The sequence below is a fragment of the Larus michahellis genome, chromosome 24, assembly GCF_964199755.1.
Source record: "Larus michahellis chromosome 24, bLarMic1.1, whole genome shotgun sequence".
Classification (NCBI taxonomy): Eukaryota; Metazoa; Chordata; class Aves; order Charadriiformes; family Laridae; genus Larus; species Larus michahellis.
This window is the reverse complement of record NC_133919.1, coordinates 1,456,637-1,479,216: the sequence shown is the minus strand read 5'-3', so window position 1 is coordinate 1,479,216 and position 22,580 is coordinate 1,456,637. Positions and strand designations below refer to the sequence as shown.

Here is a 22,580-nt window from a genome sequence, read left to right as displayed (position 1 = left end):
GGTGCCGTGGCACGGGGATGCTCGCAGGGCAGTGGGATGCGCAGAGGGAAGCTGGGCCACGCCGAGCTGCTACGCTCAGCTGGTGAAATCCTGCGTCAGCGGAGGCAGGGCACCAGACCTGGGGGGTCTCCCGGGATCCAGCACAGCAGTGCTGGGGGCGAGATGGCAAATGGGGCAGGCATAGGGACCACAAGATCGGGGCAGTGGGGCAATCGGGGCAGTGGGACGTGCAGCAGCTCCTGACAGCTCCTCTCTCCCGACAGATCACCCCGAAACACGACGATGTGCTCTCGGCAGGACAAGGACCAGTGCCACAGGCAGGAGCGCTACACCCGCCAGAGCAGCGGTGGCTGTCACAGCTCCGGCGGCGGTGGCTGTCACAGCTCCGGTGGAGGTGGCTGTCACAGCTCCGGTGGCAGCGGCGGTGGCTGTCACAGCTCCGGTGGAGGTGGCTGTCACAGCTCCGGTGGCAGCGGTGGTGGCTGTCACAGCTCCGGCGGCGGTGGATGCCACAGCAGTGGTGGCTCCAGCTGCCACGGGAAGCCACAGGTGCAGTGCCAGCAGCAGCAGCAGCAGCAGGTCCACCAGCTGCCCTCCCAGAAGATGAAGTGATGGGCTGTCTCCGGCAGCAAAGGCCACGCAGGGACCAGCTCCCTCCGGCCCCCCCAGAGCTTTGCCAGCTCCGGGGCTGCCCGGCCACGCACCCTCTCCTCTGCCCTCCGGGACCTGCGCTCCCTGGGCAAGGAGCATCACTTGTGCCTCCCTGCTGCCTCCGCCTGATGCTCCAGGCTGTGCTTTGGCCCCACGAGGTGCCCATGAGACAATAAAGCACGAAATTCCCCAGACCTCTCTTGTGTTGGCCTCTCCTTAAACTCCTCATCCTCATTTTCCGCGCGTGCTGCAGGGGAACAGCTGGACTAACCAACACGCTCGTGCCATTTGTTCAGGGCCGGTTTCTTTGTGAACCCTCATGATGCTCCGGTGAGGGGCCACATTCAGTGTGGGTCATCCCTGGGGGCTCACCAGCTCCGCTCTCCTCCACCAGCTGGGACCGCTGGGTCCCAGGTGATGGGGAAAGCACAAAAACATCTCCCCACCCCACAGTGTGTCCTGCCTGGGCCCTACACCCGGGTGGGGAGATGGTCCTGGGTGCCCCGGGTGCCCCCAGTACCCCCAGACCCCTAGGGCTTCGCATTCCTGTCCCGCCACATTGGGGCTTCTCCCACACGATGGCTTCTTTTTACACAGCTTTGAGCAACTTCCTGCCCATGGAGGCTACAGGCGATCACCGGGTGGCTCAGGAAAACCAGGCAGGCATCACATTGTACAGTTTTTATTGCTTTTTTATGGTATTACAACCGTGTATGTAAGAAGGAGAAAAATAAGCCCCCCCCCCCCCAAAAAAAATTTCCTTTTGGCTATTTACAATGCTGAAACGTCACAGTCAAGACGGCTGATGTATTAACCCATTCAGGCAGCGAACAGCTGAAGGACCAGATCTCATTAGCTTGAGAGGAATAAACTACTGCAGAAAACATCCATCTGCCCAGTAAAGGGATCATAAAGTGAATCTTTGTCAGAAACCTTCCTATGACTTTCCAAAACCTTGCAGATAGGGATATAATTATTACAGTCCTGATAACTACCTGCAATATTTTTTTCCAGTGAAACTCAGGGTTTCTACCATCCCCTCCTTGCTATTAGAACAGCCTCGTTTTATTGGATTATATACCAGGAGCAGTGTTTTAACCACGCGCAGCCAAGGAAAGCAGTCTCGTTTCATCGTTCTCCAGCCACTCACTGTCAGCAGTATTTCTTTGCACAACCCTGGGCAGGTTAATTACACAAAGACATGGATAAAGGCTTCCCTAAAATAAAAAATAAAAAAAAAAAGAGGGCTAGGCTTCCCTTTTTTTTAATGGAAAAGAAAGCCAGTATGCTGCCCCAGCTACATTTATTAGACAGAAACACCCTCATAGATATTGAGGTGCATTTCGGGTCCCCCCCCCCAGACCCGTGGGAATTTTGCCGCTCACTTCGAATGAGCTGGAGATGAACTCCCAACCACAGGCCTCTAATTTTCCCTGAAGAATTGCCACTCTTTATTCGTTATTACTCTACAGCCTGAGTCAACTAATTGTATGGCTCACTCCAGCCCTACCGACTAGTGATTTTTCACTTTCTACCCATTAAAAACAAAAGTAGCTCGTGGAGGAAGGGGTTGATACGTCAGCCGTTGCTCCGCTGCTGTGTTTAGGAGAAGGAAACAGCAAATCTGACCCATCCACACACACACACACCCAGCCTTAAACTGCATTTGCAAAGCACCCCAAAGAGACACCCGTGGGGCAACAGGATGAAACAAGAGACACGGCGTTATTTTTGCCTCACGGAGGTAATACGTGGAACGGGGCACGGTCTTCACCTCTCCCCCATTGCCACCGGTGCAAGGGCACGCACCGGAGGGGCAGGGAAAGTCCCAAAGGTGATCATACCATGCCCACACGGCGCCCGCGTCTCCATACTTCACCCACGGGGCAATTCAGGGATCCTACAGGAGAGGGAAGAAAACCCTGTGGGGATAATTCACCAGTGACCACCCCAAAGCCCTGCTGAGGCTGGCATCCATCCTGCCGGCCCCCATTTCCCTACCGCCCACCTCTGCTTCACGCTATGCTTGTGCCCGATAAGCTCGTGCAATTTTATTGGAGTTACTAGAGTTGATTAAACACTCTCTGGGTCCCCATGGAGCTGGAGCACAGCTCCTGGCTCCATCCCATCCTCCCCAATGGACCGGGAGATGTCCCAATGTCCCAATATTGCTGGGACAACCCCATCCCTGGAAGTGCGGCTACCCCATCCCTGGAGGGGTTCAAGGCCAGGTTGGACGGGGCTTGGAGCAACCTGGGCTGGTGGGAGGTGTCCCTGCCCAGGGCAGGGGGGGAACTGGGTGGTCCTTAAGGTCCCTTCCACCCCAAACCATCCTGTGATTCTCTGATAAAGCAGACCCAGGGAGCCATGCACCACGTCGGGGTGACACCAGTCCCAAGGAAGGATCTGTCCCCACTTAATGAAGCAATGCCAATGCTGCCCGGGAGCTTCACCTGAGCTCTCCCTTACCTCCTCCTCCCCGTGCCCCAGGAGCAGCCGTTCTTCAGTACACGCAGGGCTTGGTGGAGCCCCTCTCCTTCTTGTTCATGGGCTCGGTGTCCGAATCCAGCGGGTTGGAGATGTATCTGTACTTGCTGGTGGGTGACCTCTGAGAGAACAGGAGCCCATCAGACCTTCCCAAAGGTGGTGAAGCGAGGGCTGGGTCCCTTTATTGTTGCAGGGGTGATGCAACGAGAAGGCTGGTTGCTGCAGGTAGTAGAGGCTGCACAGAGCCTGATGCTAAGGGTTTATAGTGTGTTGTTACACCTGGATTTGCCCAGGGGGCTAATGGAGGCAAAGCGGGACCGGGCACCCCTTTCTCACCCTCCCCCTCCCCTTCCCAGCAGGAAAATGGGGACAGCGGGACCAGGAGGGACGCACAAGAGCTTTGCTCCCTTGCAATACAAACCCAAGGAAATTGCCTGCCCTGCTCCACCCCAGGAAAAACAAAGATTGGAGAGAGACAATTCCAACCCTGGATGTGGGGTGGGTGTTGCAGGACCCTTCACTACCCCTGACCACCCCTAAATATCACCTTTCCCATCCATCTTTGCACCCTCAACCCCATACAGTTACCTTGACGGGAGCGAACTCCTGCTGGATCAGCTTCTTGAACTCACTTCTACTGAACGGCTCAGATTTCTTCCCCTTCCTGGCATTGCCCTGGTAACTCTCCATCATGTCAGTGATGGCTTTAATGAGCTTAGACATGTCTCCGGTCCTGGAAAGGAGCAAAACTTGAGGACACAGGAAGGTGGCAGAGGCAGAACCCCCACATTCCCTTCCAATAATTCAAAAGATATTCAGTTCAGTTGCAGCCTTTCTAAATTATTTTTTTTGCTGGAGGTAAAAAGAAACCTCCCTTTGCTAGATGCTGCCCACCGCCCTGGCTACTTCTCAGAACTTTCACCTTAACTCACTTCATTTCTCCGCTTTCCCACTCCCGGCTTCAATTAAAAGGACGGAGCTCCCTGCAGCCATCTCAGGCACTTGTGGGGTTGAATGAATCAGCTCTTGCAGTTAAGGAAAGTGCCGCGTCTACACACCCACCGTGCTCAGGGCTGGGCGGAGGGAGCCCGGGCAGCTGATCCTCTGCTTGTGTCTTTAGTCCCTTTGCTGCCCCGAGCCCCACTGGCAAAGACCGGTTGCAAAATGACCCTGAAAACATAAAAGCTCCTTTCAAGTGCAAAAAGAAACGGCGGAGACTCACCTTACTCACCTGCATCAACCAGCCGACGGCTGCATATGGGACTGGTGGGAGCAGCTCCGGGCAAGCTCCTTGCCAGGCTGCCGGGGAGTGGGTGGAGGGTGAGGATTTCTTCCGGTCAGTCCTGTTCTCTGGCTGCCTCTCTGCATTGCTGTGCTTCCCAGGGAGCCTCCCTCATTAGCCTTCCCCTGGCGAGGATGTTTACCAGCACACCTGGGAAAGACATATGTAGGTCAGCGCGCAGCTCCGCTCTCCGCGGGTGCTCCTCTGCGATCCCAGCAGGGAATGCAGGGGTTTGCACTGGAGTCACCTCCTTGGGTCAACAAAAAAGCTAGCCAGAAGTTCTCTTCATATATGGAAGTTTGCATTTAGCTTCTCCCCCAATGATTTCTTTCTCTTCATATATGGAAGTTTGCATTTAGCTTCTCCCAAAAGGTTTTTTTCTCTTCATGTATGGAAGTTTGCATCTAGCTTCTCCCAAAAGGTTGTGTTTTTTTCCCTTTACGACCAAGGTGACTTGTGAGTTCGTGGGGCTTTGCAATGCCGAAGCTTAGAAAATGTCACAGACAAAATAACTTTGCAGCGGAAAAGGTGGTTTTAATCTTATTTTTGAGGCCGTCCCACATGTCTCGTATGGGCTGCCACTGGGCACATTCACGTTTGCCCAGCTGGGACAACGGCAGCGGAGCTGTGGTTTCCTTTGCGAGCGAGAAGGAGCGCTGAGCTCCTGCTCCCAAGAACGACGGCGGTGCGGGGACGCCTGGTGACGACAGCCGCGGTTGGCCATGGCCAACGGGGTCATGAGCTCCCTCTCGTGGGAAAGTCACTTACTACACATCTCATGGAACCAGAGAACCGTAAAATCCCCATGGGACAAGGACAGAAGCGTGTCCCAGCAGCGTGGCCTCAGTGCCAGGCTGTATTTCAGCCCCGACGGAGCAAATCGAGCCATGCTCCCAGGGGCTCCCAAGGGCTCCCAGGGAAAGAACAAGGCACAGGACAGCGGCTGTGGGGATGCTGCAGTGAGGCGGCCAGGGCAGGACGCCTGGCTCTCAGCCGATTCTCTGTGTGGTCTCGCAGAAGTCAATGACCCCAGGTTTGCTCACCTGGAAAGGGGGTGTAACAAGCCATCCCTGCTATGAAGGGTGTGCCAGCTTTCATTAAGGGCTCAGGCACCGTCCCAAGATTGCCAGATACGGTACGAAGCGAGATGAGATCATGCTCTGCATCAATCTTCCCAGGCGGTGTTGGCAGGGCCGGGTTCGTAGCAGCGTTTTTGGGAGAGGAGGGGTTGCTGGAGCCAACCTGTGCCGCCCACATACCGCTGCTGACACCGCCAGCGCAGCACAAGATGTCTCTGCAATTAAGTGGGTTGGAAATGAGATGCAGACCATGGTCTGGAGCTAAATTTTACCTTGGCACAGTGAGGCGAGAGGCAAGCAAGTCGCTGCAGGCCCTCCACAGCAAGGGCTGCCCGGCACATGGATGCTTTCGGTGGAAGCGGGATCAGCCCAGTGGCTGCTCTTGCAGCTTACGGTCCCTGGGAGCTGGAGTTTTCCGGAGAGCCACAGCCCTGGGGGATTCGCTCCAGGGCTGTATGTGGGATGGCCAGGCAGCTGGGCATAGACAGCAGCCCAATTTGCCCCTTAATCTTTTGGGGTAGCCTTGCCATGTTGCTTAGCATGAACCCCACAGAGAGAGCAACATCCCCACAGCGTCTCTCCCATGAGCTGGAGCTCCTGCTGCTCCCGGCCATGCCCTTGATGGACACACAGAGTGTTTTCCCGTGGGCTGGAGTCATCCAGATGGCCGGGTACTCAGGATTTAAGGCTTCCCTATCTCTGTTTGAAGGGTCTCGGGAGACTGTGGCTCTGCCATGGAGACGGTGCATGCCCAGGTGCAGGATGGACCCCAGGACTGGGGATGCTGGGGGGTGGCCAGGCACAGCGGTGTGGAAGCCACAGGACCGGGCAAGAAGCGCTTGCGAAGGAGGATGGGAGGTCAATGCACGGCAATGGCACCTAAAACTGCCACAATCCTCCCTCTACTGCTGCCGCCCCGATTAGTACACATCCGCCCGGGGAATGAGTGGAATTAGGAGGAAAATTGCTCTGAATCACTCTGAGACGGTCCCTTCCGCCGGTTACTCCCTCCCAGCCTGCTGCCACCACGGTGCCATCCCGTGGCGGCACGTCCCCATCCGCAGCAGCATCAGGGATGGTTTTCCTGGGCTCTGGGCACAGGTTTGCCCACGACAGCACGTCAACTCCTGGCCACTGGCCTCACTGGCGGCCCAGGACCGACCAGTTTTACCCCACCATGGCTCATCCTTATCAGCGTGTCTAGACTGATAACGAAAGGGACGCGCACGATGCATCCCAGTCCCCAGCTGCCGCAGGGCTGGGCATTGCGCAACCCTTTTGTGTCAGCCACCCGGCTGCTGACCCCACACTGAGGGGTCTGGGGGGGAGCAAAGGGTGTCTGCAGCAGGGGGAGGGGGTCAGCAGTGGGTGCAGAGGGTCCGTGGTGGGCAGGGGGACCAGGCAGGATGGGAACACTGGGGCTGGGCTGGCTCCCAGCTGGGAGGCACAGCTCAGCCCCAGCTGGATCGCATCCCCTCGTTACAATCATTTATAAAACCCAGCCCTGGGGGGGCTTCAGTCTTTTTTCTCCAGCTTGGGAGCTTTGGGAGGGGATCAGCAGTGCGAGGAGCTGGTGGGGCCACCCCAAGGCTGTTTTGATGCAACAGGACAGGGTGGCAGTCGGGGGAGACATAGCCCTTAGCTGGGGTGTAGGCTGGGACCCTCAGAAGGGTGTGAATATGGGCTGATGGCATTGTACCTCACCAGGGCAAAGCTCAGGGATTGGGATGCAGGGTACAAACCCACCCACCCCTCCCCAAAGAGGGAAAGGAGGAGGATTTGGCATTTATCTGCATCCACCCTTTGCCTGCTGCTTTGAGCCGTACCCTGGAGGAACTGTGGTGCTTCTCCCTTCTCCTGCTCCTCGCAGGACCCAGGTAAGAGGAGCTGGTGTGGCAACGTTGAGCAAGAAAGGAGCCCTTACCAGGAAAACTGCCTGGTAGCTTGAGCAGAGGGGTGTGAGAGAGGAGTTTTGGGTGTTTGCAAGTCAGTGCACGTCCTTGTGATGCCAGCTTAGCCCAAAAATTCCGTTTTTGTTCCTGACACATAAATCGGAGTAATCCTACTTATTGAAAACAGCTCTGCGGTGTAGAAATAGGGGTTGTGATGGAGATGGGGGGTCACAGGACAGGGCTCTGCCCGCAATCAATGGGCCAGGGTGCAGCCCTGGGGAGCAGGGCAGGACTGCGGGCTTCCCCGGGCGGCTCCAGGGCTGGTGGCCACCCCAGCAGCCTCGGTGGCACATGCCACCAGGTGGCAGCAGGAACCTGCCGCAGACTGCCTGGTTCTCCGCTTGCAAAGGTCGAATCCGGCTTCATAACCGGGGGGGTGCTGCACACCACCTGCTTGGTGCTGCTGGAGAGCTGCTCTTGGGGCAGCAAGGCTGGAGGAACCCCGGTGCCGTCCCCATCCCCAGACAGCGTGGCCAAGGGTAGAGGAGCACCTTGCCCATCTGCATGCCTCTGCAGCATGGGGTGGATCCAACACTTTCTCCCTTGCGTCGCTTTGATGGATCGTCTGTTTGGGAGCTGCAGGTTCTGTTGGGGTGAAAGGATGCGTATGGATTTTGGGGACCGCTCTGCTATTACGGGAGGACCTGGCGATTGCCTCAGCTTGCTCATGTCGTGGCTTTGGTGTCCCAGTCCTGCCACGCTCAGGGTGTGTGGTGGCTTGTTCCTCATCGCCTCCAGTGTGATGGTCCAACGGCCCCAGTGGGTGACACAATAGGAGTCCTGTCCTGCACCCTGGCTTTCAGGGGTGCTGGAACGTGTCCAGGGAAAGGCCACAAGGACGATCAGAGGGCTGGAGCAGCTCTCCTATGAGGACAGACTGAGAGAGTTGGGGTTGTTCAGTCTGGAGAAAAGAAGGCTCTGAGGAGACCTTATAGTGGCCTACCAGTATCTAAAGGGGGCCTACAAGAAAGCTGGTGAGGGATTTCTTAGGATGTTGGGTAATGGTAGGACTAGAGGGAATGGATTAAAACTAGTGGGACGATTCAGACTGGATGTTACGAAGAAGCTCTTCACCATGAGGGTGGTGAGAGACTGGAATGGGTTGCCCACAGAGGTGGTGGAAGCTCCATCCCTGGAAGTTTTTAAGGCCAGGCTGGATGGGGCTCTGAGCAACCTGATCTAGTGGGAGGTGTCCCTGCCCACGGCAGGGGGGTTGGAACTAGATGATCTTTAAGGTCCCTTACAACCCGAACCATTCTATGATTCTAAGTCCTGCTGGGTTGGCAAATATCCTGTTGCATCTGCACCGCTGAAGAGGCTGGTTCCTGCCTGGACCCTGGGGGAAGGTATCAGGGTGGTTTGTGAGTGCTCCCCAGCACCCAGATTTGTGCGTTTGGCCCCTGTGCAGGGAGACCTCTCTGCTGCAGAGAACAGAAGGGCTCAGCACCCACAGGCAGGGTGCTGAGCTCCTGAGAAGCTCATCTGCTGCACACGGGACCCAAACCAACCTTGTCCCAAAAGCTGGGCATCCCCTTATCGGTCTCTTTTCCCAAGTAACGGTGATAGGACAAGAGGAAACGGCCTCAAATTGTGTGAGGGGAGGTTTAGGATGGACATTGAGAAAAATTTCTTCACCAAAAGGGTTGCCAAGTGTTGGACCAGGCTGCTCAGGGCAGTGGTGGAGTCTCCATCCCTGGAGGTTTTTAAAAGCCAAGCAGACATGGTGCTGAGGGATGTGGGTTAGTGGTAACTTGGTCGTGCTGGGTTAATGATTGGACTCTATCTTAAAGGTCTCTTCCAACCAAAACAATTCTGTGATTCTTATGGGACAGCCCTGGGAAGGAGCTCGGGTTTTGGAGGTGGTGTGCTTCTGTCCTGGCAGGGTGGTGGCAAAGGATGAGCCCCACTCTGTCCCCTGGGCCTCATACCTGCTCCAGAGACCCTGAAGTGCTGCAGGACGGGATGCACAACTCATTTTGGGGTGCACGACTCATTTTGGGGTGCGGGATTGAGTCTTGGGTCCAAGATCTGGCTCCAGAGGGGACCTGCCACCCTGCACTGGCTCAGGCAGAGCTGAGTGGATGCCAGTCCCTGCAGCAGATTTCTTACCTTGTAAGAAGGTGTCTGACACTTGGGATGTCAAAACTGACACCGAAGGAAGCTGAAGCAACCTGGCCAGCAGCGGTGAAGCAAACTTGCGGCAGTCTTGTGTTACCCGGGGGCTTGCTTCAGTGCTGCTGGTTTGGGGAAGCTCGTGGCGGGTTCCTCCAGCAGAGCAGGGCGATTTCAGGGCTTTGACTCACCCTTAGGAAATCACAACTGTTCCTTTTTTCCCCCCTGCCCCCACTTCTAAGAGATGTTTGCAAATCCGTAGCCAGGCTCTGAGTGTGCACGATGCTCAGCAGCATTGTAGGCATTTCCAGCCACCCACTCTGGAAAGCTCGTTATGAAAGCCTGCTAATGAGGGACACCTCCTCGGTGCAAACTCAGGATGCTCTAAGTGAGGAGCTGGAGTTCTTCTTGCTTCTTGTCCACACAAAACCCGGCAGTCAGACCTCGCTGCTGGCTGTAGCACTAAAATTACGTGCATCCACCCCCCAGCACCCTTCCAGCCCCATGCCAGGGCCCTGCAGAGCAAAAGTGCCTGAAAAAGGGTGCTCCTCCACGGAAGAGTGCTTATCCACCCCCATCCTTCCTTCCAGCTCTTGCCTACCACCGCAGCTCAGTCCTAGGAGACCTGCAGAGTGTTTTCAGGCCAAAACAGGCTTCTTTTTTTTTCTTTTCTAGTTGGAAATGCAAAGACCTGTAGAATTATACTGTCTTCCCTGACCTATGGAGGACATTATAATGTACGGAGCACTGTGAGCACCCGCTGCGATGAACCCCCCTCTCCCCAGGTGTCCACTTCACCCTTGAGAACCTGTCTCCAAGGTGGAGAGAGCGAGGTGCAAGACTTGCCTGGAGGAAAACCCACGCAGACACACAGAAGAGCTTTGACAGCCTCAGGGCAAATCTTTATTGGGCAGCAAAAACCATCAAACTTGAAGGAAGGAAAGGAGGAGGGAGGTGGGCAGAGGAGGAGGGAAGGGAGAAAGCTGTGAGCACTGCGTGGCTGCCTTTGGCTGGGGACGGCCGCCCGCCTCAGTGGTGGTGTTGGTGCTGCTGTTTCTGCTGCTGCTGCTGGTCCTCAACGTCGTGGAGGTGTTCGTGGGTGGCGATGGTCACGCGGGTGATGAGCAACATCACCTCGCTGAAGCAGATCTGCGCGTCTCTGTTGGTATCGAGGTCCTTCATGATTTGGTCAATGGTGGCCTTGTTTCTCACGTGCTGCGGAGGAAGGGACAGGGTGAGGGCAAAGTCCTGTCACTCACAGCTGTCCCCCAGCCTCTCTGGGACCCTCACGGTTGCCAGGTCCCCTGCAGTGTGGTGCTGCGTGTGGCTCCAGCCCCATGCCATCATCACCCATTGCTTTGGGTGCAGCAATGGTTCACCCATGGTGATGAAGCAGTTGGAGAGCATCACTGCAAGGACACCGTGAACATGGAGACCCATGAAGGCAGCAGTGTCCTGTCAGCCACAAACCTCTCCTTTAGGGTGTTGGGTTAAAAACTTTATCTTCTGCTTTAGGAAAGTGAGTTTGGGGGGGGGGGGGGGGGGGGCGGGAAGGGGTCTTTTTGCCTGATGTTTCTGACATCATCAGTCCTAGACGGCAAAGGAGCTCTTGGGCAATGTGACCCTGATTGTTTGCAGAGAAGGTGATGAGGGTAAATACCCGGCTGCAGGTTCACCCAGACCTTGATCTCGCTTTATGGAGCATGTTTGGAAAGTGGCGGTTGGACAGGGAGGGTCGGGGCAGGAGAGCAGAGTGGGAAGGGGGTGAAGGCAGCCCCTGGGGGTATTCAGGCAACGGAGTCCAGCCCTGCTCCCTCCCCATGTGGGTCCTGAGAAACTCCACTCACCCTCAGGTAGTTCACAAGCTGCTTCTCGATGAGGAGCTTCAGCTCATTCTTGGTCAGGGTGTCTCTGTCCCCCTCCCGTCTCGAGTACTGGTGGAAGACATCAATGATGACATCCATGGCCTTCTCCAGCTCAGAGAGCTGCTCCTGGGCCTGGGGGGTCTGGAAGAGAAAAGACGGCACTGAATAATGTCAGGAGCCGCAATAGATGGGGAAAGTCTGATGTAAACCAGCGAGGCTCCGGTACAGCCACCCGATCACACCAGATGAGGACACAGCCTGGCTTTGTTCAGTCATCCTTTTTTTGAGGATAAATTTCAGCTGTTTCGAGTTTTTTCTTATCTATAAGCCAAAGGAGGCAGAAAGGGGTTGCAGTCTTTGTTTCTGCTCTGAGATCTGCAACTACAAATAATAGCTGAGAGCTGATTTTTTTCCCCCACAAAAAATGTGCCTTCTGTAAGCCAGGCACTGTTGGAGCAAGGCTCCCAAAATAGCTGGTTGCACTGAAAAAAAACCTCCATAGAGATACAGAGTATGAGATCTGATGTCCAGGAGCCCCCCCGGTGGTGGGACCATGCTGTGGGGAACCTCTTCCAGGAGGAGACATCTCTCCTGGTGGGTTCCACTTGGATGAGCCTGGGCAGAGACGGTTATCTTCTGCCAGCCACTGATGGCAGCACGCACGGTGAGGAGAGGGTCCTCAAGGGTCCTTGCACCTCCGATGGCCCAACCGGCACCTGGAAAAGAGCATGGAGACCTTAGATGCCCAAGTCACCATTGGACTTGCCTTGCTCATCTTGACGAAGTAACGAGATCCACTCGGGCTGGAGCAGGTCTGGTCCTGAGCGTAACACCTCTTATAGCCTGGCTGCCCTGCTGCGCCACTCCACCGGTTGTGAAATGTCCTTGTTTCATCCAATTCCAGTCCATCTTCATGACATGTGCATTGCTTAAGGCTCTAGGGTAGTTCCTTAAAAGGGGTCTCTGTGGCTTTTCCCGCAAGGTCTGTGTCACGTACTCTGGCTGGGTGGCAGGGAGGTTGCTAGGGCATGGCCGTGTGCCCTCACCCCCTTCACCTGGCTGTTGGGGCTGCCATTCTCCGTCAACAATAGACAGAAACCCATTCCCCTCAGATTCTTCAGTTCCACCTGTTTTACTCCCCGCTGTAGGGGCATGAAAAGACACCACGAGGCAAAGGGGACTCACAGCATCGTGGCCTGCACTTCTCCAGCGCTGCTTGGCCCTGTAGCACCCCCATCCTTGCAGACTTGGTGCACGCAAGCACCGCATGGTCCTGTGCACCCAGGAGCATCCCACTGCTTCACGTGGCAAGCCCGGGGTTGCCCCTGGGTCCCAACACTGGGGGACCATCCCCTGCAAGCAGCCCTATGAAAGCCAAATAATATGGGGTGGGTTCCCAAACTGGCGGGGCTCCAGGAGCCTCATTTCATCTCTTCAGGTTAGCAACAGCCTGTGCCAAGAGTGGTTTTTCCCCACCCAAGGTATGCTCTAAGCTGTGGAGACCAGGTGTGGCTGGATGGTGTATGTTTACTCTTTAGGACTGTGTCCTCACTTTGCGGCTTCATTTTTTGTGTGTGTGTGTTTCTGTGTCGGAGAGGCTCAGAGCAGCTCAGATGAGGAGTAAAACAAGATTTTCCAGTGCTGCTTCATTAAAATGCTCTGCCTGCTGATTCAGCTGGCTTCTTTGGGGGTTTGTTTAACCTGCCAAACACGATGCTAATCTCAGACACAAAGTGGAGGTCAAAATGGGGCCGTGGATGGGCCTGGGGCAAGCTCCAGAGGAGCTGATGTGGGGCAGCACCGTCAGGGGGGATGCTTGAGGACACAGCCCTGGTCCACACACGATGCCCACCCGGACTCCAGCCCTCACGGCGTTTCACAACAGGAGTGCTTTGATGCACAAAACAGCTGGAGAAGGGCCGGGGCGTTTCACAACAGGGTGTCGGGGACCATCCGCTCAGTTGCAGTTTTGTAGCAATTTCACAAAACCGTACTTTTGGTCACTTTATCATCCTGGAGGTAGGGAAGAGCAAGGGTGTGGGATGGGCAGGGGGTTTCCACAGAGGGATGGTGGCTAGACCCTCAGATGTGCCCACCAGGCAGCAGGGATGAGACCCCAGGCCCAGAGGAGGCCCTGGAGATGTTGGGAGGGCTGGAGCCCCTCTGCTGTGGGGACAGGCTGAGAGAGCTGGGGGGGTTCAGCCTGGAGAAGAGAAGGCTCCGCGGAGACCTTGGAGCCCCTTCCAGTCCCTCAAGGGGCTCCAGGAAGGCTTGGGAGGGACTCTGGAGCAGGGAGGGGAGCCATGGGATGAGGGGGAAGGGTTTTCCACTGGAAGAGGGGAGATTGAGACGAGATGTGAGGAAGGAATTCTTGGCTGTGAGGGTGGTGAGCCCCTGGCGCAGGTTGCCCAGAGAAGCTGTGGCTGCCCCATCCCTGGAGGGGTTCAAGGCCAGGTTGGACGGGGCTTGGAGCAACCTGGGCTGGTGGGAGGTCTCCCTGCCCAGGGCAGGGGGTGGCACGGGGTGATCTTTAAGGTCCCTTCCAACCCGAAACATTCCATGATTTGGTTTTTAAATGCCAGTGCAGCCACTGAGATGACCAGGGTAACACTTAGGGTTGCAGAAACACATGCTAGCACAACTTCTTGCCTGTCTCTGCGAGTCTCCTTGCAGGGGGAGCCTCCCTGTCCAGCCATGCCTGTAAGCCACGCTGAAGTGGCGGCAGCAAGCCGCAATCCTGGCCCCAAGGCCACCAGGGTTGAGCAAGCGCCTGCTTGCTGGAGCTGCAGGGGGGAAGGAGTGGGAAGAAGGCATCGGGTGGCACGCAAGCGGCCCCATAGCCATCATCAGTGAAAGATCTGGTTTGAGGTGGCTGCGGTGGGTTGTGCCCTGGGGATCTGAGCCCTGCCAGGGCACCCTGTGCTCGACAATCGTTGCAAAACTCTTTCAAAATATACATTTATGGGCAAGCGTCTGGCTGATGCGGGAAGAGGGCACGGCAGGGTTTGTCACTGTGTGGTTTGTCATGTTTCACAGCAGGTTTTAGCCTAGCATCAAGACAGGACGTATGTTCTGGTTGCTAGATGTGGTTTTAGCTCGGGGAAGCTGGGGGCCGCGCTCTGAGCCCTGGCTCCTGAGCACCTTTGAGCATCACCAGACCAGCGATGCTCTGGCTGCGGCCCAGCATGAGCAGTCACCGCAGGAGGTGGGGCAGCCTAGAGGTTTTCCCACCCCGCAGCTGCAGCGAAAAGGATTTCCCAGTCCTTTAGCTCGAGCCAAAAAAGCTTTTGTGTATGTCTCGGCCATATCCAACAGCTGCAAACTCAGCTGCTCAGCAGGGCACCACCTTGGTCCTGCCCAAAGGGAGCTGAGAGCCAGCTCCGCTGCCCACGCGGGCACGGCACAACTGCTGCGTGGTTCCGGCCCCTTTCCGAGCCCTCCCGGAGCTCTGGCAGGTTGTAGGGCTGAATCTGGCCATTGCACTTCTCTGCCTGTGCTGCAACGTGAAAAGCGTCGCTGTCGCTCACGCTGGGGCAGCTGCCGGCTCAGCCCCGCGGGGTGATGCTACCCGAGCGTTTGGTGAGGAAAAGAGCTGGATCACAGCGTATTTAGTGCCCAGAAATGGTTTGTTTGTGCTGCAAGACATCTACCAGATGACTTAGGCAGGGACAAGATCCTTGTGCCCTGTTGGAGCCCTTCAGGGTTTTGGTGGGAGTATTTTTGCCAGTGGAAAACTCCAAGACGGAAACCATGCGGGAGTTTCTTCTTGGCTGGGTAGCAAGTGATTCAGCAGGGTTGGGAGGGAGCGCTCCGGATGACTCGTCTGTGTGGGAAAATTCTGAAATCAGAGTTTTCATTGGGATTTAGGGAGAAAATTTTAAATCTCAGAATTCCCCATGGACTAGAAGCTATATATACAGATAGTGACTCTTGTGTGTAATTTTTTTTTTTTTCCCCTAAGAGCACCCGGGCTCGTTCTTGTGGTAAAGGCTGTTCTGTTGCGAACTGCAGTTGTCATGGGTATTAATGCATTTTTCCTGCTCACGGGTGATTCCGCATCCAGAGGATGTGCTTGGCACAGCCGAGGGGAAAAAGCTGGATGAGGATGGGCAAAACAGGAGGTGCACCCCCAAGCTAGGCTGGCTCTGCTCTTCCCAGACTATGCAGAAAACTTCCCCTCCAAGAGAAAAACTGTTAATATGACTGCTGTATGCTGCAGGTGATGGTTAAAGCCCTTGCAGAGCTCAGGCAGTGTCTTGGGCTGGACTTCTGACCATTAATACCTTCCTCGCCCACCAGCTCAGCTCGGGCCAGGCACCGAGCGATACAGCTCTTGCCCACTCATCACGTCTTGATCATAAGCCTCTCCCTTGGTGGGTTTTTTGATTCCCTCAATTAGGGAAGGCTTTACCCCACAGCTCCAGCCAGACCTTGTTGGTGCCCACCCTCCCCACCTGTGAGATGGATGCAAAAGGGAGTGCTGAGAGAGGAAGGACTCAGTGAACTTCAAGTAACGCTTTATTGTCTCACAAGCATGAGTGATCCAAGCAGACAGAAAGCAGCCAGAGCCCAATTCCTATAAGCAACCCCCCTCTGAGTTTTTCATGCGTTGGGACTCAGTCCTTGTCTGGTGTACAGCGGTCTTCCTTGTGGATGAGTTGGTGGGCGTCGTTGGTCAGCTTGGCCAAGACGATGGCGAACTCCTCGAAAGTCAGCTCTTTGTCCTTATTCAAGTCTGTCTCTTCGAAGAGCTTCTTCAGATAGTCGCAATTGTTCCTGCCCTGAAATTGGGGGACAGGACATGTGTTAACGTGGCCCCGCCCTGGGCTGCACACCCACTGGTAGAAACCAAGCCAGCTTTACTCTTTCGTGCTCTGAGAAGAGCTTAGAAGCTGCAGGGTCGTTGTCACCCTCTCCTACCTTGCAGTTAACCCCTAATTAAAACCCCAGATGGACAGGCTTTTGTCCCAAACCCCTTTGGCTGCTCCATACCCCTGCAGCGGCAGGAGGGTTGAGTGTGGATGGTCCTGCAGCATGTGGGATCTGATCACAGAAACCCACCCACCCCATGGACCACAGCCCTTGGTAGGGACTGCACCCCGCTTCCCCAGGAGCATCCCTGGAGGCAACCTCAGCCTCTTCCCCCCGCCACGATCCCCCGAGGAGAGCATCCCTCTGGGGAGCACAACACAGCTCCTGTGGCGCTCACACAAGCTTGGAGGAAGGTCGGTGCCTGCTCAGTCAGCAGCGTATTGAAGTCGTTGAAGTTGAGGAGGTCGAAGTCGCCCTCCCGGGTGCTGTAACGGTGGTAGACTTCCACAATGGTCTTCAGGACCATCTCCATTGTGCAGTTCCCAGGGAACTGACGAGTCTCATGATGGGTGGTTGTGGCCTGGGTGCCTGCAGACATGGCTGAGCTCTTGAGGTACCTGCAGAAACTGTGTGGAGAAATCTCAAAGCCATGAGATGCATCAAAAACAAGAAAAAAACCACGACCCCCACGCCGTGCTCTTGGCCCCCAAATTGGGCTGCAGGTCTACACCAGGAGCCGTGTCTGGCTGGGGCTGAGCAAGCCAGCAGTGCCCAGCATGCCCAGGGGCGCTCGGCGGCTCCTCGGGGCTCAGCAGGTAATAAGTGGTTCTAGGAATGTCACCGTTTTATGGCATTGCCCAACCAACATCCAATTTTAGTTTTGCCCAAGAAGCAGCTTGTTCTTACTGACCCGGGGGCATCTTTCAGGCAAATTAAACCCATCAGGCTGGAGTCACATATATGTACTGTGCCCCCAACAGCAAGGATGGCTTTAAGGCAGGGAGCACAGTTCAGGTCTGGGCTCCATTGCAGCCTCTGCCTGACCACCTCCTCCTCCTCTTCCTCTCTCTGTGAATTTCCCTCCCCTCTTTGGGCTGCAAAACCTTTTCACCAGACACTGAGGATGGAGACTTCTCTGCTGAGTGCCCCTGTTGCAGGTGGCACCCCCAAAGGGTGCTCTCCTTGCTGGCAGAAACAATGACACCTCCACTGAAGATGGCACAGAAATGCCACAAATTTATACTCTCTCCCACCCTGCCCTGAGTAGAAAGCGTCACCCTGGAGTAAAACAGGTACGGCATGCAGTGCCGTATTCAGAATCGCTTCTCCCTCATCTTATTTCCTGCAAGAACCATTGCAGTGTCACTTACCCTTGTCTCTGAGAAGGGTTTGCAGAGGATGGGTCTGTCGCAGTGATCCGAGCGCCCGGGAAGACCTTTTATACATGTCTGAGGTCCTCTTTCATCAGAGGCAGTGACACACCTGCTGCAAGCAACAGCTTGAGTTAGCGTTTCCCGCACCTGGAAATTGCAAGGTGGGAACTCCTGAACCCCTCCCCGTCTCATACTTCTGCACATAGTTCCTGGTTGCACCCACCAGGCTTTGGAAATGTTGTCCTTCCACCCAACTGTCACCTCTGACAGGGCTGAGCTGCCTTTTGCTGGGCAAAGAATGGGGGAAAAACCACTGGATGTGCCATCACACCTCAACGCGGCCATGAAGGGTGGGTCCCTCTTGGCAGAACTTCCCCAAACTCTGCAAGTTTGGCAATGTGCTGAAAATTTTGTGCACTTCCATGGCAATGTGGGAGAAGGATGGGCTGTTTCAGGGAGATGTGGATAACTTTGTCCCTCGGTTGTTCTCAATGTCATCTCTGTTTCCTGCAATACTAACTGGTTGAACGCTACCGAAGATGAAGGCAGCATCCACCTCAATAAATTGTTTTCCAGAGTGTTTTCCATTACTTTCTACTTTCACATATTTTGTACCAGACCTTTCCCCTCACTCCAGAAACTTTGTGGAGGAAACTGGGCATAAAACAAGAAGAAAATCTGAGGTCATGGTCTTTGCTGGCTGGAGCGTTAACTAGCGAGTGTTTTGCAACAGTCACCTCTGTGCCACTCATCTTGCGTTAGCAGAACAGGTACTAGAAGAATGAAAAGACTTAAGAAGATACAAAAATAAGACAATAGATTCCAGGAAGAGGGTAAGAACAGGAAAACAAAAGAGTAATCATTCCTGTTGGAGGATGCTTCTTGCGTGTCCCAGGGGCAGTATCAAGAACTGTTGCATGAGTTTTATTCCGGTATCCCTGACTCACTTCATTGCTTGTTTTGTTTTGTTTTCCTGCTCCACTCATTAGGGACTGTTGACAATCCGAAATCACGTCCTTGTTCCCCACCTGGTCTTGCAAATCTGGGTTTTGTCCTGTGTGCTTGTGTAGTCCCCATGCGGACAGACATGTGAGCGCTGAATTCCCGTTTATTCCCATCCCTGTTGCCCAAAAATTGTGGGAGACGCACAACTCGTGATGCCTAGCCCCAAGGATGGGACGATGCCCAAGTGACACACGGGTGCCTTGGCAGGACCATAAACTACTTCTGCCTCTGGGGGACAAGGGCTGCACCCTGACGCTGAAATCGCGGAGGCAGAGAGTGATCTCCTGTGTCACGGAGTGCAAATAACCACACAATAGCCCCATGCTGCTGGGGGTTTTTTTGCGCCTGGGTTTCACATGGGACAGGCTTATGGTTACAGCTGATGTTGGAAATGTCAGAGCCTCCTGAGCCCGAGGGTTTCCCGCTTGGTGCAGAGTCCCCGGAACACACAGGAGCTCTTTTCCCCTCGTGTACCTGTTCCCCAGGAGCCAGCGGTGGCTTGTAAATGTGCTATGACCTGGAGGGCTGTTACCACACTCTAACAAAAACATCCGACTTCATTGTGCAGAGTTAACACCGGCTCTTGGGAGCCCCTCGGCCTCGTTCTTTGCTGTGTTGGGGCTCGCAAGATAAAGTTCTGGTTGCTCTGTGGGCTGCAAAAGCACCGCACTCACCCCTGGGATGCTGCACCCCCGGCTCCGGAGCTGGGTCTTGGCAGCCACCCTGGGGACCAGCCCCCAGTTGTGCTTCACCCCGTCGTGTCCTGGAGCTGGTTTGAGCGACACAGGGCTAATTTCTCTTCTAACACCTGAGAAAACTACACTTTCAGAAGACTCTAGTGTCTCGATTTGTGAAAATATTTACTTTATCGCCAGCTCTGGGGTGCTGGTTTCAAGGTCTCAGTGTTTTCAAGGTCCCCAGGTGTGGGGATGAGGAGGAGCAAGACCCGGGCACTTGACCCAAGTTGACAATGGGGTTATTTCATCCCATGAATGGCACATTCCATAGAAATTAGGAAGTTTGCCGAGGAGTTCTCTCTCAGAGCACTCCTCGCCCCGGTGCCGGAGCCCTGAGCCCTTCCCTTCCTCCTGCCGGGAGTGCACGGCTTCCCACGATAGAATGGGCTGGGTATAGCCCCTGTGTATTTTATATTGGTATCGGGATCAATATTGGTGCTTTACTATTATTAATGTTAATTATTGAGCCTTATTCTACTAAATCAGTGTATATTTCAACCCTCGGGTTTCCTTGTTTTTTCCTGATTCCCCCTCCTGGGTGGGCAGGGGTCATCAGGTGATAGGAATAATTGTCTAAATGACAATAAATTGTTGTGGGTTCTTCAAACTGTAAGAGCAGGGAACCCGTTGAGCTTTGGGAAGGCAGTGGGAGCATGTTGGGGTCTGATGTGCTTCAAGATGGGGAACTCACCAGCCTGTGCTGCTCAGCGGGGACCCAGCAGCGCTGGGTTGTCCTGGCTCTGCAGGGACCAGCGTCCCCCCCATCCCACCTTCCCTTTCCCTTTGCTTCTCCAGTTCAATCTGCGTTGAAGCCCGTCCAGCCACTGGCTGGGTGCATATTGCATCCTCCTTGGAGACAACAGGACACGTAATACAGATGCATTTGGTGCTTGAAGAGAGAAATTTTATTTCAACAACATAGGCAGAAGCAGATGGTAGAGCTTTGGTTACAGGTTTGTCTGTGCTTTCAGACAAATGGAAGGGATGATGCTGCTGGAAGAGCACAATCCCATGGGCACAGTCACCCTGGGAACCCCTTTACTTCCTGGGACCATGGCCATGGTCATGGCCGTGGTCGTGGCCGTGGTCATGGCCATGGTCATGGCCATGACCAGCATCTGAATGGCTCTTGTGGGACCTATTGTGGGCATCAATGAATACAAGATTCAGCGTGGTCAGGAATTCGGTGAACTTCAGGCGACCGTCCTGGTTGCGGTCTGCTTTCTTGAAGAGCTTGCTTATGTAGTCATCAACAGACAGGTTAGGCTGCAGCAGGACAAACATGAAAAAGAGTCAACCTGAAGCACAGCGGGATTTGGGGTCACCCTGCCAGCCTGCAGCTACGGCACAAGGCTCACCCAACAAGGATCGTGTGGTTTCAGGAAAACCCTAGAAAGTCTTTCCCTCCCCTTTGGGACACCCTCAGCCACCCCCATGCCCCAGGGAGGTCACCACTCCTGCGAGCTCTCGCCAGCGCTAGGAGAGCTGGGCCATGCTCGGCTCTTACTGGTATGGTGTTGTGGAGGAAGGGCTTGGCGTTCTCCTTCAGCAGCTCCGAGAACTCATTCTTGCTCAGGTAGTCATCTATGGGTTTCTTCACAGCATACTGGTGGTAGATGTTGATGGCGCACTCCAAGGCAAGCTCCAGGTCGGTTTTCATCTTGCTAGGAAGGGACAGGCAGCAAAACATTAAACCCCATCAGAGGAGGAGGAGGACTCCCCTCATCCTCCGTGAGCCCCAGCCAGGCGCTGGCAGCCCAACAGGGTCGGGCTCACCCTGGTGGCACTTCCAGCAGCACGAAGCCTGAAGCCACCATTTGGCAAGGACCTACTTACCTATGAGCGGTGCTGGGGTGAGTTCTGCAGGAGACGGTGCACGGGAGGAGAGGAGCGGGCAGGAGCAGTGACTGCGGCGGTGGAGGCGAGGTCTCTTTTATACTCTCCCTGAGCTACGATTTAGTGACACCCTCAAATTTTCTTCGGGGCAATAACCCCAGGAATTGTGCAAGGCTTCGCAGCACACCCAGGTGGCAATTTCTTGCCTGGCTCCAGGAACTAGCTGCTCCCACTGTTAACGAGGGAGGGGACGCACCAAACTCGTTAGGGCAAAACAAGGAAACGCCAAAAGAGACATTTGCAGGGAGCCAGCATTGCGGGTCGGTGACGGTGCAGGGGCTTTCCCAGGAGCTGGGACGTTCCTGCAGAGTTTGGGGGTCTTTGCCGAGATGATGGAAGAGGAATTTTCCCGGATCACACGAAAGGCACTGGGTGAGGGTCTCCAGTGGGATGATGCTGTGTTTTCCCCACGGGGGTTGTGGTTCATCCACCCTGATGCTGTTGAATTTGGCTGGAGGTGTGGGGTCTGCCCCCAACACGCTGCTGCACTGGGGGGTTGGCCAACGCATCCCACCCCAACGTCACCTCTCCAAAATGATGAGCCTGAATCATTTCTTAACAGCTAGCCAAGAAAGATGTTACAAATCTGAGCACGCCAGTGTGCCAGAAACCTGCCAGCTGGTCTGAGGAGGTGGCATTTCCCGACAGCCGTAACTGCTGCCTGATGGTAACCGAGGGCATTGGCAATCGCTGGCTGTTCCTGGTGTCGTGGGGATGCTGCCACTTGTGGGACACCCTATGGCGTTCCCAGTGCCTGGCACGGGCTGATAAACCTTGAGTATCCTGGGGGAAAGACTCTTGGGAGGGCTGGTGAGGAGCCCGTGCCCGAGGATGCCCAAGCCCTTCACCCCAAATCCATGCTTGGTGGGACTGGCACAGCAAAAAGCCCATGGTAGCCATTAAGGCTTTTAGGAGACGGGAAGGACAGCGGTGATGAAACATCTTCCCATCAGCCTCCCAATCCAGGAGCATGAGGAACTGGTGCCAGAAAAAGCCTGAATTGCAAAAGAGTGAAACAAAGGGACGGGTTGTATGACAGAGGGTGTGGTGGGTTGACCCTGGCTGGATGCCTGATGCCCACCAAAGCCACTCCATCACTCCCCTCCTCACCTTGACGGGGGAGAGAAAATACAATGAAAGGTTCACGGGTCAAGATGTGGACAGGGAGATCACTCAGCAAGTACTGTCACAGGCAAAACAGACTCGACTTGGGGAAGTTAAATTTATTACCAATCAAGTCAGAGCAGGATAATGAGAAATAAAACCTGATCTTAAAAACACCTTCCCCCACCCCTCCCTTCTCCCCAGGCTCAACTTCGCTACTGATTT

The 22,580-nt window shown here is 55.0% G+C and overlaps 3 protein-coding genes across 3 annotated transcripts; all 3 read right to left on the bottom strand.

Annotated features, from left to right (window-relative positions):
* Positions 1 to 10,439: 10,439 nt before the first annotated feature.
* Positions 10,440 to 12,318, bottom strand: LOC141734546 (protein MRP-126-like). Its single transcript, XM_074566406.1, has 3 exons — positions 12,195 to 12,318; positions 11,411 to 11,569; positions 10,440 to 10,778 (listed from the first exon to the last, which is right to left on the bottom strand). Exons 1-3 carry the CDS (start codon positions 12,201 to 12,203, stop codon positions 10,593 to 10,595), a joined length of 354 nt encoding a protein of 117 aa, XP_074422507.1. The 5' UTR covers positions 12,204 to 12,318; the 3' UTR covers positions 10,440 to 10,592.
* Positions 12,319 to 16,044: 3,726 nt separating this feature from the next.
* LOC141734708 (protein S100-A12-like) lies at positions 16,045 to 17,617 on the bottom strand. The gene is made up of 3 exons (XM_074566787.1): positions 17,611 to 17,617; positions 16,638 to 16,866; positions 16,045 to 16,209 (listed from the first exon to the last, which is right to left on the bottom strand). The coding sequence occupies exons 2-3, from the start codon at positions 16,836 to 16,838 to the stop codon at positions 16,045 to 16,047; spliced, it is 366 nt and encodes a 121-aa protein (XP_074422888.1). The 5' UTR covers positions 16,839 to 16,866; positions 17,611 to 17,617.
* Positions 17,618 to 18,241: 624 nt separating this feature from the next.
* LOC141734759 (protein S100-A12-like) lies at positions 18,242 to 21,015 on the bottom strand. Its single transcript, XM_074566902.1, has 4 exons — positions 20,863 to 21,015; positions 20,398 to 20,621; positions 20,126 to 20,244; positions 18,242 to 18,267 (listed from the first exon to the last, which is right to left on the bottom strand). Exons 1-4 carry the CDS (start codon positions 21,013 to 21,015, stop codon positions 18,242 to 18,244), a joined length of 522 nt encoding a protein of 173 aa, XP_074423003.1.
* Between the last annotated feature and the right edge of the window lie 1,565 nt (positions 21,016 to 22,580).